General features: G+C 36.6%; 1 protein-coding gene across 1 annotated transcript in view; it reads right to left on the minus strand.

The window, feature by feature from the left end:
- LOC131993421 (VPS10 domain-containing receptor SorCS1-like) overlaps window positions 1-16101 on the minus strand; it is a 57742-nt gene that overhangs the window by 16033 nt on the left and 25608 nt on the right. Inside the window, exons 6-17 of the mRNA XM_059359330.1 lie at window positions 11571-11635; window positions 10925-11043; window positions 10495-10584; window positions 8983-9162; window positions 6946-7092; window positions 5552-5654; window positions 5246-5322; window positions 4617-4708; window positions 4353-4460; window positions 3926-4043; window positions 3652-3785; window positions 1841-1954 (exon numbers count right to left, since the gene is read on the minus strand). Coding sequence (XP_059215313.1) covers window positions 1841-1954; window positions 3652-3785; window positions 3926-4043; window positions 4353-4460; window positions 4617-4708; window positions 5246-5322; window positions 5552-5654; window positions 6946-7092; window positions 8983-9162; window positions 10495-10584; window positions 10925-11043; window positions 11571-11635 — 1347 coding nt within the window. The remainder of the gene's footprint in view (window positions 1-1840; window positions 1955-3651; window positions 3786-3925; window positions 4044-4352; window positions 4461-4616; window positions 4709-5245; window positions 5323-5551; window positions 5655-6945; window positions 7093-8982; window positions 9163-10494; window positions 10585-10924; window positions 11044-11570; window positions 11636-16101) is intronic.

Genomic DNA, 16101 nt, shown 5'->3' on the forward strand with positions numbered 1-16101 from the left:
ATTGGCTATAATGTATAATAATGTATAAAAATGTTAGATATTATTTAATAAAGTTGTATGTTTGAGAGAGTAGCTCTCTGTGTACATTTGCAGAGGTCTAAAAGGTATATTTTCATTCATGCTGAAAAAATTGCTATATTTGTCAAAATATTGGTTATCGATACATTTTCCCCCTCTAAAAACAGTATCAGCATCTGTATCAAAAATCCCATATCAGTCGGGCTCTATCTGTAACTGATGTTATCAAACACAGTTATTTAAATGAAAATGAATCATGTTACAATGTTGGTGTCAGACATGGGAACAGACATGGGCAGTATTTCAATTAAATGCATCTTAAATAGGTATTTCATTAGTTAGTTTCATTAGTTGAGTATTGAGTATTTTGCTTGACAGAAAAAAAGATAAGATATTATTTGCAACAAAATACTTTATGACCCTATGTTTGTGCATTTTAAATACATTATTTAAAATTTATTTTATTCTCAAATAAAACACATTTTTATAATTGGGTTAAAACTACGATAAAAAACTGTAGCTTAATCACAGTCTTTGGCTGTATGCAAGTGAATTATGTATCCAGTAACAAAATCATTCTACTGCACTTCAACTGTTTTCCTCTGGACTGCAGCATTACAGGGTCCAGAAAGGAGAACCCATTTTTTGTTGTTTTTGGTAATAGAGCGGAGGAGAGAGAGGGCTTCTCTTTCTCTTCAACTATTTTTTTATTGTATTACAACCTGCTACTGGCTCTGTTTTGGGTGTTTTGCACAAGAACAATTGGTTTGCTTGTAAAGTTCGAGGTCTTACAAATTAATCTTACTTCACTGCACAAAGGCATCTGCTGAATGTCCGGTCTTATTGTCATCTGAAAGAACTGGTGCATCACCGTGACTTAACTGTTCAGTTGGCTGTTCACCAGGTCAGTCAATGGTCGCTTTTACTGACAGAAACCACCCATCATGCACCTCTGAATTCACAGCCAAGATATCCTTCAAATCTATGATGTGGGAAAATAGCAGAGCTTCTACTTTTTTTCAATGTAGGGGGTTACAGTAAGATCAGACCCATATCAAGGCTACCAAATGCCTAAAGAAAAGGAATATATTTTTTGATTTTTAACTAGATACATTTCTTATAACAGTATTTTGTATTTTATTTTCATTCTGATAAGCAAGTATTGTGCCATGCACCTTTGGGTGCAAAACATAGCTATTGTTAAATGTGTTGATATTTCAACTATTTATCCATTAGTTTTAGCTATTTCTTCTTCTGGTTAACTAGGTTCCAAGGACTCTCAACTGCAGCATGTTGTGTTCAGGTTCAGTCAGCTTATTATGGCTGGGAGTTCATGGGTTATTTTGTCAATAAATATGCTGAAGATCAGCCTCATACCAATTTATTATCCTATTTTTGTCCTGATTATCTTCTAATTCTCCTTTGTCCGTCTGTTTTGAAGGTTAAAGGCGGAGTATGTTTATAGAGAAAGATTTTTGGTATTTTGCACAACATGTGGGCGAAAATGTAGAAGAAGAAGGAGAGTGTCCAGGATAGTGTTGTGCTGTTTGGTCTGAGTCACTTAGTTTCCAATTTACAGAGGCTGGACTGCACATGAACCCTGGATTTTTTTTGTGCACAAGCAGAACTGACAAATAGTGGACTATGAGGAGAATTTGTCCAAAAATGTGTCTGTAAATTTAACAAGAAGTGTACCACATTACAATCACTGACTGCCCCTTTAAGTGGTGAATAGTCCACAAACAACCCTTTTCACTTTGAGTAGCAGGTGATTTTCCAACTCCTCTCTTTGCTAGTGTCAATATAACAGAATCAGGTGTACCCCGTGGTGTTGAGGAAGCTGTCCCCCGTGATGCAGTCTCTTGATGTTGCTGAAGGAATGAACCAGAAAGCCCGAGCACAGCTCCCGTCAATCTGCCGCTCAAACCCGTAGTCGCTGTTTGGGTTGGAACAACAAGCACAGAAAAAGACACTCTGAGGAGCTAGCAAGATTACTTATCATTCATTTGAAATATCAAATATAATTACTCAGCCTAAGCAGAATAATAAACAACAAGTACATGTTAACTGTAGATAGAGGTCTTGGCTCGGGAAAACTTTCCAGCATCTGAGATTTGATGTTTTATGTATCAAACTTCTGAAGAAGAAAAAATATTTTTGTCTGTTTACACAAACCTATAATTACACTTCGGGAAAGTCAGAGTGATCTGTCAGATTATTATTTTTTTATTATGATCAGAGAAACACAGTCTCAGGAGACAGAGTTGGAAAGTTTAATAAGCCTTTTAGTCATAAAGTGAGGTGTTACTCTTGTTTAATATACTAGTCGGTGCTGTTCATTTAGCACCAGTGAGATCAGGAAGATAAAAGACGGAATGAGACAGAGTCGAGTACTACAGAAGTACAAGAAGTCCTGGCTTGAAGTGACACTTGTTAGACATACAGAAGTATGTAATATAATAATAGTCTCTAGAGTGAGGCGTTGCTTTTATTCATTATGCAAATCTATCTAAGTGCACTTCATATAAGATGCAGAAATGTACTGCAATTACATATTTGACTGCTGGGACTGAACTTCAATATTTTCATCATCCGTTATGCGTATGGTGACGATATGATTAATACCTTTTTATAAAATTGTGTTTTTAAATTAATAATTCCATGACAGTTAATAGTTGTTCAGAAAGTTTAACAGTTTTGTTTTATGTAATGCAGTTCATTACATAACAAATTATCTATATGTGATTCTGCACACATATTGTAATATACAGTCATAGAAAAAAAAATATTAGACCACCCTTTTTCTTCAATTTCTTGTTCATTTTAATGCCTGGTACAACTAAATGTACATTTGTTTAGACAAATATAACGACAACAACAAAAGCAGCTCATAAAAGTTTAATTTAAGAGCTGATATCTAGCCATTTTCTATGGTTCTTCTTGATAATAACCAAAATAATTATCCAGAAACCATGGAAAATGGCTAGATATCAGCTCTTAAATTAAACTCTTATGAGCTATTTTTGTTGTTATCATTGTATTTGTCCAAACAAATGTACCTTTAGTTGTACCAGACATTAAAATTAACAATAAATTGAAGAAAACATGGGTGATCTAATCATTCTTTCCATAACTGTATATCAAAATCAGAAAATAAGGTTTTATTTATATAGGGTACAATAATCAATTGTTTAATTAAATTGATTTATTAAGCACCTTTTAAACAAACCAAATGCACTATTTTAGTCCTTTACGAGCAACTTGCAAAAAGTAGGATGTTAAAACCAGTAAATTGGTAATAAAATAAATCATAACAATAAAAAGTAAAATGTTGATTAAAACATAAAATAACAATAAAAATTAACCACAAAGTAATAAAACACTATACAGGTACAATAGATTGAAGAGTTAAAGCAACTTGTTTTTAAGTCACAGTACTAAGTAACTTCCTTAGTCAATAGCAAGACAAGAGAAATAAGAATAACAAGTTGTAAATCATAAAATACAACTCTTCAAACACTGCTCTTGTTGTGCCTTAGGTTTGCTTCACAGACTCTGCCTCTGGAGGGATATAAAGTGTCGTGCATTGGATTTAATGAAGTGAAAACAGTAGCTGCAGAGCGGGGAACTCACCACTCAAAATCTGCCTCTGTGCACGGGCAGGAGTCTGACATCTGGGAAATATACTGATTTCTGGCCTTGACACATCGAACGTTTGCTTTCAGTTTTTGGAAGATTCTCTTCATTCCCATGATGCACACTTCGCCCTGTGATGAATAATGCATCATAAACATTTCAGAGTTTTTTTTTTCCTTTTTTTGTCTTGTACCATCCTGCTTTTATTGTCTGGCTGAGTCAAAGAGCTTCACTTGGGTATAATCAGGGAGTAGCAGCGAGATCCTCTTACCTCATTGTGTAACTGCCATGTCATGTAATCTTCAGATGTGCAGCGTTGTTGGAAAATGGACCGGAAGTCAATTTTGACAAGTTGCCACTCAGATCGATGACTGAAATGACCGAATATTCTGCAGAAAAAAAGGAGACATACAAGGTCAAAAACATCCGGTAATTGGGACAGATTTAAAAAAAAAAAAAAAAAAAAAGGAACCCCACTTTGGGTAAATTTAATGCACTGACTTTAATCCATATTCCTCTGTGAGTTGAGAAACTCCTCTACATCTTGAGCTTATGAAATCCTTTCAAACCCACATTAAATAGACTTTAGAATATTTATGTACACTTCTAAGTCTTCATCTGGGTAATATATAATTACCCGATGCAATAATTAACAAACTAGAAACACAAGAGCTCTTTCTGGTTCCTTCATATCTTACGTCATTATAAGGGTGTCCTCTCCAGGCTCCCCCAGCACCCCATCAACATAGAGCGGAGAGGAGGTGAAGCTATATTTGTCCCAGTTTCTGCCCTCATCAAAACTCAGCCTGAGGGAGAGAACAATGGTTGGATCACAGACAGACCAGCCACAAATAGAGTTGAATTCAGTAAGAAAATCCTCAGCAGAAAAGCAGTCTCACTCCTTGTTTTGAAGATTGAGTATAGTCTCTAAAAAGATGCGGTACACCCTTGGAGAGCCTTACCAAATGTGTCTAATTGGCAGAGGTGTGTGTCGGATGGCCACCAGAGATCCTCCTTGATTCAGGAAAAACACGCTGTACTCTTCCTGAAAAACCTGCAGACACGACCAGCCTCTCTTTATCACACTAGAGAAAAACTCTAGTCTACAAGCACCAATGACAACATAAGGAGCATGCATACTTACACCTACACACAAATCTAAACCACAACTGTTCTTTAGTCTCAGTTGTGTGAATAAACAAAAGCGTCAAGCGGGTGCTGCCGTCTTTGCTGATTTTTGTTGTCTTAAGCCGATGGCAAAAAAAATCCTTTTGGTTTATTTGTTTTAGAGATCAGAGATGCACATGTCTTCACAAGACTGGGTGTCAAACCTCAATTCTTTATTTCTTTGCAATTGTGGCTGTATCACCAAGAACTAAGAAGTGAGAACTGAAAGTTGGCACTGAAAGCTCAGTCAGATTCCTATTCTTTATTCAGATAATGCCTGACTAAAGTCATATTTTTTTCATTTTGTTAAGGATTTAAAATGAAGGAAAGTTCAGGGGAAAGACAGACGTTATCACATTAACTTTTAAGAAGTTCAGCACAGTAATGTCTCCATGCAGATGCTGTGTGAATAGTTTTAATGTACCTCTCTCCAGCTGTTTCCAGCATCAGATGTGATGAAAATACTGACATTATTACTGGTCAGCTCCGGTCCAACCACACCTGAATACAAAAGGTAGAAAAGAATGTTGACAAGACAAAAACATGTTTCCACTGATGTAACAAGGAACAGATGTCCAGGAAAGATTGATTTCATTTAATTTTGTTGTGGGCTGAGATAGACAGACAGAACTAAAAAGCAGATTTGACTGCATGTGCTGAGGGATACAATCGGGGAGCATCATTAAAAGTAAACAACAGCATGGATATTCAAATCAAATAATCTCCTCACCTGAGGCTATTATAATTCCTGGAGCTGAATCTTTGCTGACAATGTTTCCTGAGGTGTAAGGATTCTCTGACACATGGAGGTGGAGATGTAACGAACAGTAAGGCTGCGAAACACAAACACGAGGAGATTCGTTTACTCAAGTCAAAATGTAAAAATTGGAAGGTTTTAATACAGACCTGGCTCATGCACATTATTAAGTGTCACAATGACTGCCCTACATTTTTTTGTGATTCTGTCATTTTATTGTTAACTGAGAAAAAAAGCTAAATGTTAAACTCAGAGAAGAGCTACAGGTTGGTGTAGTGGTTAGCACTCTCGTCTCACAGCACGAGGGTCGCCGGTTGGCCTCCTGCCTGTGGCTCTTCTGTGTGGAGTTTGCACTCATGTCTGGCTTCCTCCCACAGTCCAAAGACATGCACTAATGTTCAATTGGTGACTCTAAATTGCCCGTAGGTTTGATTGTCTGGAACTATATGTCAGATAGTGTCCAGGGTGTACCCCGCCTCTCGCCCAATGTCAGCTGGGATCGGCTCCAGCCCCCTGCGACCTGAGTGCGGATAAGGATAATGAATGAATAAACTCAGAGAAGATCTGGCAGAGAGGTCTTGGAAAGACTTTTGTACATAAAAAACATTTTGTCAGAGTGGTAAATATGTTTTGGAAGTTTGTGCTTGAAGCTCAATGTGAAAGCATCCTGCTGACTCCTGATATAAATTGACACAAAAACAGAATACATCAAAAGGGTATTTTCAGTTATCATACTGGTATTTCTGCAGCTAACATATAATACAATGACATGATGCACCACAGATTAAAGACTGGATTTTCTTTTTTTATCATTGTTTTTGTTTGCTTGTTTGTCTTGTTCCTGGTGTTATCTTGTGCGTGTCATATTTGTCTATCCTGTTGATCAATTGTATTGTACAATAAAAAAAAAATGTAAAAATTAAAAAAGCCTGTTTGGATGATACAGTTTTTCGTAGGATCTTTACTGGACTAATAAAAAATGTAACCCTGTTTAGATTTAATGTATAGGTAAGAATAACCCTTATTCTAAGCCTTCTAACCTTTATTCTGTACTGTACGTACTGCACTACAATGCAGCATTTTACAATATATAGACATACATTTCAAAGACTCCTACCATAACTACTACTACAGATATATTGACATAACCTAAGTTTTACCTTTAAATTGAGTACATATACACTTGATACAATTGTGAGACAGTATCTTAAATCATTTAAAAGGTTTCTACTTTCCGACATCTTCCATGCTGTTTTGCTGTATTTGCACTCTTTGACCACAGCATGGCATGATCTTGTGTGATATTATTTGAGAAGATAAAGGAAATCCAAATAATCAGACCTATCTCTTGTCAGTGGCCCACTTACTTGTTCACAATAGACCTTGTTTCCCTGGAGATCGGTTGTTGGAGCCTGAAGAAGACGCCAATCTCTCCCCTTGTTGTATGTGATATAAGTTTTCACTTGGTTCTCAACAACTTTATTTGACAGGAACACCCCTTTAATCCCGGCAACCTGCGAACATGAGAGACGGAGAGCGACAGGGGGAAAAATAACAAAAAAGGGAGGAAAAAAAATAACCGTAAATTATTCAGACTTAAGTAAAGCTGAAGGCCTAGTTCGGAGAGGAAGAGATGTCTGAAAGTGATAGTTTTTCTGACAGGGAGCACTATTTTGGACCATCTGTAGGACTGCTGAATCAAAACAACATATGGCGCAGCCCTGAGATATTTCTTCTTCTTTGTGTTTATGTGCACAGAGATGCAGCCGCTCACATGTAGCTATCACTTGAGTTCACATTTCTCTTCCTTTTAAAAAGCACAGATCTTTGTCAAAGGAGGATTCATCATTTCGTATCTTCCACCGGTCATTGCAGCTAAATATTTATGGGCATAAAATGTGTGTGGAGGTCAGTGAGCAGTGAGAGTAACCAATGCTGATGGCTATCTTAGGTGTGTGTTTGTAACAGTGTGATGCTTTTACTGCTGGCTGCAGATGAGGATAATCTAAAGTGATGCATACATGTGCAGTCACTAGGAACTTCATAGCACATCTGTCAACACACATAAAACATGTTCAGGGCACAAGTTAAAGCTGCTATTTTCCCTGCATTGTGACTATAGGCTTTAAGTGACACTAGTGTTTCCTAAACTTCTGTATAGACGGAACGTTACCTGAAGACTCAACTACAAAATGTTTTTTATGCAGCAATGTCACATGAAAAAGATAATAAAAGCAGGCAGGAAGTGTAAATTAGAGACACTCAGATGTAGCACAAAGAAAGGCAATGTACCAACATCTGTTCCATTATAGTGAGGACATCCAAGGAATTGAGTGCAGGGTACACTTAGAGAAAGCACAGGCAGAAAATGAAGATTAACTCTTCGCAAAGTTTCAGGCTGTCTGTTGGTACTTTACTTGTCAGAGTCTCTTGTCATTTTCTCCCAAACCAGAATTTGTGTGGTGCTCTTTAGATAAACCTTCCAGTTTTGTGTGACTGTGAGTCGACCAATGAATAAAGCTAAGAGGAACTTTACCAAAGTGTACAAGTAAGAATCATTTTCATTATTGATAAATCTGTCGAAGATTATAATTTAGAATCTCTACAATTTCCGAACATAGAGAAAAATGTCCATACCAACCATACAGCACTGACCTCACATTCAGCGCTACAATATTACAATTGGCAATATTCAATATTTTCTGACATTTAATAGATTAATACATGTATCAAAAAAAATGTTTTTGAATGAAAAAAATGTTGGTTGCAGTTCCACTCTTGTCCTGACAATAAAAACCTGATATAATATAGTTGGATTTTAAAATTACAAAACAGAAAAACACTGAAATTTGAGTCAAAAATCTGACAATATATGGAGTTACTAAAATTACCATTTTTGTTTAATTATCTGTTTAAATGATGATTTTAATCAAATGTGTTGCTGATTGATTGAAAAAAAAAAGAGATTTCTTTTGAACATCTTTAAAACATGTAAACATGTTTTAGTGGAAACCTAAAGTACAAGTATGAATCTGATAATGAGAATAATACGTTCCCCTTTAAAGTATTTTCAGTGCTTATTAAATGTAAAAAAAATAAAAAAATAAAAAAAGTAAATAGTAAAGTGTAGTCGTAGTAAAGTGTGGGCAGCGTTGGAACATACAAAATATAAGCATCAGTGTAGAATTGCCCAAATAGTTTACAACATTGCCTGTATAATTACACTAATTATATAAAATATGAATCATCACAGCTGATTGCTTTCAAAGTATATATTTATGAAGGTGCCACACTGTCCTACAAATGACAGCAGTTTTAAACCCAGTGATTTGGTTTGGTCTAGCATGCCTGAAAACAAAAAAAAAACATGCCAGCACTGCCCCAGCAGCACCGCGGCCGCCTACCTCATACAGGTCTATCATGATGTTGCCCTCCGGGCCGCCGCTGCTCATCACGTTCTCCAGCATCAGGGTGAAGAACAGCCCTCTGGACTCAGACATGTACAGGTTGTAGGAATCATTCTGGTGCCAGTCCTGAATTGCCGCCACCACCTGGTTGTCATCTGAGCTGATTATCTGCAAGTCCTACATACATAAAAGTATTGTTGATGCAGACAAGGATATTAAGAGTTGATTAAAAAGAATAGACCCCAACTGATTTAACATTTGACTAATTTTATCAGCAGATATTGGTTTATCACAGACATAGCAGTATGAATTGGTATGTATATGTGGTGTGATACGCAATGATATATTCTTAATTTAAATGTCAGAAGTTAGCAAGATACCAAACATACAGCACTAAGGTTTATTTAGCTATTAATTTGTATTTATCCTTTATTTTCTTAGTTTTCATTTCTAGAATTGATTGGCAATCTAATACATTGTATGTTTAATGTATAATAATATTAAATAGTGTTTAATAAAAGTTATTTGTGCAAGAAAGCACCCTTCTGAAAACCTTTCGGTGCAAAAATCACATAGAAAGAGTCTATTTTTACTGCAGCTCAAAAATGCACTGTATAGGGGACCCTATCAGTACTGCGTGACTTTCTTTTCCTTTCAAAATTAGTCCTAAAGATCCTAGATCTGTCGGGCTCTACAAAGGAGTTCTCTTAACATAAAAGTGTGAATATCTCTAATATTAGTGTGCCCATAGTGACCACAAAGCTCAAGCAGTAAGCTACCGATTTGTCACTTCTTGACATCATTGAGTCAGGATCAGCAGCGATTAGACCTCAGGCCATGCACTAAAAAAGAAAACAGGCTACATTTAATTTTACCGAAACCCTTCTGCAGAGTGTGGCGAGGTAGGGGATGAGTGTCCTTCTGAAGGAAATTTTGACAGTACACATGGATGGATGGATGGATAGTCTGATCGAAACACTGCGGGCACTAAATCTCTCCTGTTGTTGTGACACGGTTTCTAAAACCACTAAACCACCCTGCTGTGCTTTCAGCAGATGGGATTCGGGGCAAAACACTGTTTCTCTGCAAATGCAAATGGACTCTTTTCTGCTTTAAAAAGTTCCTTTGGAGTTGACAGGAAATTGTGCAATTCCACAATCACTTTTTAAGCAAGTATCTGTTGATACAGACGAGAGGGCAACTGATTAAAACTGTGCATGAGTCCTAAGTAAACACCAGATCTAAAGATGTAATTATGCATAACTGAATCAATTTTCAGGAGGATAATAATGTGGGGAAAACAAATTAATGGATTTGTCAGCAAACATTATGACTAACTGGGAACAACCTTAGTTAAAATCAACCCTCACTAAGTCATCATGATAGCACAAAACAGCCTGAAGGAATAAAGAGTGTTTCACAGTAAAATGAATGCTGCACTTGTTCTGCTGCCTGTTCCTCTGCATGTGCTCTACTCACCAAACACTGCATCCTTTCCAGCAGTCTTACCTTTGGCAGAGTGTACTTGGGAAGCTTCATCGGGTAGAAAGCATTTCTTTTATAGGACACATAATGGACAGACTGGCCACCTACTGGCACCTGGAAAGCAATGTAGTGAGATTTGCAGTTGAATCACATTTCAGGTAAATATTCATAAACTATACTGTGTACACTGATTGCTAGCAGCATGTATCAAACAGTTAAGCTGCCATCAAAACTCAGAGTTTGCCACTAATTAGGGTGTTGTGCATTATGGCAGAGTGGAGTTGCAGTATAATACACAACATGGTGATTTCAGTTTAATGCCATCCTTTCCCAGGATAATGGCCCCTTTTAGTTAATGAAAAACACGACTGTACATTAAGATGCGATTGAATGCAGTGGTTTTACAGCTTTTAATTGTCCTTTAATGAAGCCAGACCTTGCAATAAAAACCCACCTGGATGAAAACGTATTCATCCTGAACCACCAGGGAATTAGGGATGATAAATCCAGGGAAAGGCTTGCCCTTGTTTCCATCAGAGCAATTCTGAAGTTTACAAGTTATGTACTGTGACCCTGTGGATAAGCAAGAAAATGAGTGCTAAAAATACAACAAAGAGAGAAACAAACAACCTTCTGTAGTGCACGATCAAGGTTCAGCTCTATGCCGATGGTATTAAGTCAGCCATGGAGGCAAAATTTTGGAGGCCAATCCTTATTCTCACTAATAGATAAAGTAGAGAGAGAGCTGTCCCAGTGTGTTAGCATCAGCCAAATGAGGCAGTCTCCCCAGAGACAGGGCATTAACACACGAGGCCTTATGGAAGTCCCCCCCCCCCTCTCTGCACTGTGGCCGGTGAAAAGAGCCAAGTCACAGCCCGGCCCTTGAAAAATGAATTATCTTAATCGTATGAAGACTCTCCATGCAGCCAATTCAGATGGGAGGTAAGTTTTAGCACAGCAAAAAAAAAATCAAACTCCTTTTTTAAATTAAAGTTTAGGGTTTACAAAAAAAAAAATTGCTAATTTGATGTTTAATCTGTTAAAAATTTAGACTAATCTGCTTTTCTGTGTAAGAAAAGGAGCATCATTTTATTACTCACGTCCATCAGAGATGCTGATCTCCAGGTGAATCATTCCCTGCTCTTTGTCCAAACCCAGTCGGGACCTTTAACAGTATGACAAATATGTTAGAAAAATTAGATTCCTGCTTAAGGGAAATTGTCTGTTAATAATGGCAGTGGGTAAGGATATTATCCAGGAAGGGATACACAGAAGAGATTACTTTCGGGTCTAAAAAGTAAAGTCAATGTGAAAGTATCTTAAACCATGCATTCTTTCTAATGGCCAGCAGGGGGTGACTCCTCTGGTTGAAAAAAGAAGTCTGATAATATAGATGTCCATGAGATAGTGACTCTAATTCTCACTTGATTTATCACATTAGTAAACATTTTCCAAATGATGTTCTTAATTGCTTGTTTCAAGTCTTCTTCAATACAGCATGATGTTCATTCGAGTGGTAGGACTTTAGAACTAGAACTTAGAACTGTAGAACTCTTTCTCTCCCACTGCCATCAGACTCCTAAACAGATGACAGGAGTCTATAATCATGGTCTACATCATGCAACTGTACTTGACTGTTACATTTTTCTTTTCCTTCAGTTTGCACAGTTGCACACTACTTTGCACTAAATGTATGCATGTATAGTTTATTTCTATTGTGTTTTTGCACATGCTGCCTTTAGAATTGATTTTGTTGTGTTATTTTATCTATTCTATACTTAGATCTCTTATTGTTAGGCACTCATTGTGGACAGCAATTAAAACATTTGACTTTACAGGGAAACATGTTTACTTACTCTGCATTTGACAATAAACTTCTTTGGACTTTGAGAGAACTCTTACCAAGAAAAAAACATATAGTTTTCACAAAAATTTTGAACAGTTCTTTCAATCAAAACTAAATGTAGGTTTGTCCGCCATGTTTCTCCACAATATGACGTCAACTTGGCAAGTTATGTACCAAAATTAACGTAGACTTTCTGAGTTGTTGAACGGGCATTAACGTAAGGTATGAACAGCTGGTGCGAACCAAGTCCTGAGAGGTAAGTATTCAGAATTTCACAAGAAAATGTAGACTAATTATTTTAAACCATATGTTTATACTTCTTATCTCTTTTATCATCTTGTGATTCCTCAGATTTATCTAGAAACACTCTGTTCTGACAGCCAGGTTACGAACCACTGATTTAGGTTATGCTTCATGCAGTGCCTGTACATATAGCACATCTGGTTACAAAGCATTTGTCTTGTAATTTTAACTTTCTTGTTATTCATTTTGAAGATCAGGATGCTTAATAAGGCATCGAGGCAATCTATCAACTATTTTGCTGCTGTCCCGAGGGGTATTAGAGTGATGCTTTGTAAATAATTACAACAGAACATTAAAAAGACTGTTTACACAAGAAGTGCATTTAGCTCATAGATTCTTCAATATTTGTGCTTCAGATTAGATTTTTGAGTTTTTAAGAGGAGGGATGAGAAATACAGCTATGATCTTAACTGTCCTCTCCGGAGCAATAACACAACAACCTTATCTATAAACACAGCCTAACACACACTTGACCTGCACTGTACTTTATGGGTAAGGTGCACTTAGCCATTTCATTCACTCTCAATAGAGATTCTTCATGACGTGCAGAGCGACAGGAGTGACCACTTGTTGTATTAATAGCAGCTGTTGTGACAGAAGATGGGTTTCTTCTCATTTTCCACACCGTGTCTGAACTATAATATAAAAAGCCCCCATCCTGCTTCCCTCAGCACTCTGTAATTGCCTCACAGCTCCATCTCTTTTAATGGACTTTCTGTCAAATACTTCATCCAATTCTATCAGTGAACAGCAGCGCTTGCTCTTAAATAAACCCCTGCAATGTTACACACTGTTCTCCCATAACTAACACACACCAGTCTGTCTGTCTGGCGAGGCTCGCGGTTAACATGCTTATGTAAATCACGTTTGTTAGATTTTTTCACATAAAATGAGCGGTGCAAGATGTGATGAAAGATATTCTTTCATATTTGATCTCTGTGTTCTGGCTGACTTATTCCCTCGAAGATAAAAGGGAGTGCATATATGAACATCAAGGTTTTTGATTGATCATCTCGTAAGCTCCAACTTCAGATTAATGCTAAAGAAATTTCAGACACCATTGTCCTTGATTAGCATAGAAACTCAAACTATAAATAATGTGATTGTACCATATATATGCCTGACTTGTTAAAATGCCTTATACATAATTTTGTATGAACATTCCTAGGTTAGTTAGGCAAAATCTTTATTTGGTATGATTATTTTATTTGCAAAACAGCCTGCGGTGTGATATTTATAAGCTCAGGGAAAACTGTTCCTGATGTATGAGGGAAGATGGCCTGTTGGTTTGGTGCAAACCTAAATTACAAACATATATTCTCTCATGGAAAACAGCTAGAGAGTAAAGCCTTATGTGAGGCACAATTTAACTAAAAGTCAATGATTTCTGTGTTCACAGTTGAGCCCGGATACACAACCCTTAGCCACAGAGAAAAGGTTTAATTGTTTCCCTGAAGAAAAAGGTCTTTGTTTGTTGTGTGATTAAGTCGAGAATGAAGTTGACAGATTGTGTGTTATTGCTCATTATCTGATGATTTAGGAGCTGCACTTTTTATTAATGTGTGTGTCCTTCATTTCTGATTAGTTTCTCTGGATGAATGATTACAAATATTCAGTCATTTTGGTGACTTGAAAGTCCACATGGGCTGGGGATTTGTATGCGCATGACAAAACAAATAACAAAACTAACCACACAGTAGAGAGACACTAACTCTTGTGGAGGTTATAGATTACTCTCTATAAAAAATGAGGGTCATACATCCACCCTTTTTTGAAGGTAAAACCAGCCTCATTAAAAGGACAGTTCACTGCAAAATCAAAAACATACTTTTCTCCCCTTAATGGTAGGTTCATGTAGTCACTACAATAATTCTAATATACAGTCATGGAAAAATGATTAGACCACCCCGGTTTTCTTCAATTTCTTGTTCATTTTAATGCCTGGTACAACTAAAGGTACATTTGTTTGGACAAATATAATAATAACAACAAAAATAGCTCATAATAGTTTAATTTAAGAGCTGATATCTAGCCATTTCCATGGTTTTCTTGATAATGATTTTGGTTATTATGAGCTATTTTTGTTGGTATTATATTTGTTCAAACAAAGGCGTTAAAATTAATAAGAAAATTAAGAAAACAAAGGTGGTCTAATAATTTTATCCATAAATGTAGTTGCTATGAAGCTGCTCAAAACAAGGTCTGTGGATTAGCTTGAGTAACTGGGTCATGATTTCTGGAAAGAGACTTTAATGTTGAGTTTTTCAGATGTATTTTTGTGCACCACAAGCAAAATGCCAAATAGTCAAATTATATTCAAGATCATTTTCATTTTGGGGTGAACTGTCGCTTTATAACTGGGATGGACAGTTCTAGAAAAGGCAAAAAAAAAGGCCAGAATTTAAAAAGATACGTCCCTACAGAGGCATTCATTTTAATCACTGTGATCATGATTATGAACCTGATGCCGTGATAAAGCAGCAATTCTATCAGAATTCCTGTTTTGTCATTTAAACTTTTAAACTGGACCTATAAAGCTCTTTGAGATGACATACTGTGATTCAAGGGTCTAGCTAGCTACATAAACATGAAATTGAATTTGCCACAGCTGTGAGCCTTTGGCAACGATTAGCAGAAACCTTAACTATTAGCAAAGTTGTATCGCCATCTCTCAAACGGATCACTGATATTGACACGTGTTTAATCAGGTTTATTGTCAGACTGTTGATGCCAATGCTGGAACAGCAACTTTTTCTGCAGGATTTTTTCATCATTGAATAAGTCTTTCACCGTCTGAGTGGCCCATGAAACATTTAGACCCATTGCTTTTACTACTGAATGCCAAACCAGGCTAGGTTTTTAGGGAGAAAAATAATTTTTCTTTCTTACTTGCAGCATAATATAGGATACTAAGCATCTAGTTTACATATACAAGTACAGATTAATATTTAATCTGCTGCATGCAATTTGCTCATGAAAATTTGTTTGATCATTGCTGGAAAATGACAGTATTACAAATCAAATCAGATCCAAATATTATCAGGTTGTAATTGATTCAGTATGACAACTGATATATATTTCACAGAATCAGCTCTGATGATGTGGCAGAGAGTTTCTGGGTGTCTCTCAGAGTGTTTTAGCGTTATTAGCTGTTGGGTGCCGGTACAGGGATTATGGCCCAGGATAAATGTTTAATTTCTAATGGTTTTTATAGGTGTTGGCTACAGAATCCCTTTCACACATAGAACTAAAGAAGCAGGACCACTGATTAATCAAGGAGGTTGGAGTGACCTACAGTACATGGTTTTGCAGGGAAACACAATGACTACCAACATTAACAAGAATAATACATTGATGATCAAGTAGCTATTAGACCAAACAAATTATGATCTCTTGTTTAAAGCTGGGGCAAACAGGTTTTATGACAGGCAAATATTAACCTTTCAGCATGTTATAATTCAAGTTATCTGAGAGAAAATTAT

This window comes from Centropristis striata, chromosome 20, assembly GCF_030273125.1.
Source record: "Centropristis striata isolate RG_2023a ecotype Rhode Island chromosome 20, C.striata_1.0, whole genome shotgun sequence".
Classification (NCBI taxonomy): Eukaryota; Metazoa; Chordata; class Actinopteri; order Perciformes; family Serranidae; genus Centropristis; species Centropristis striata.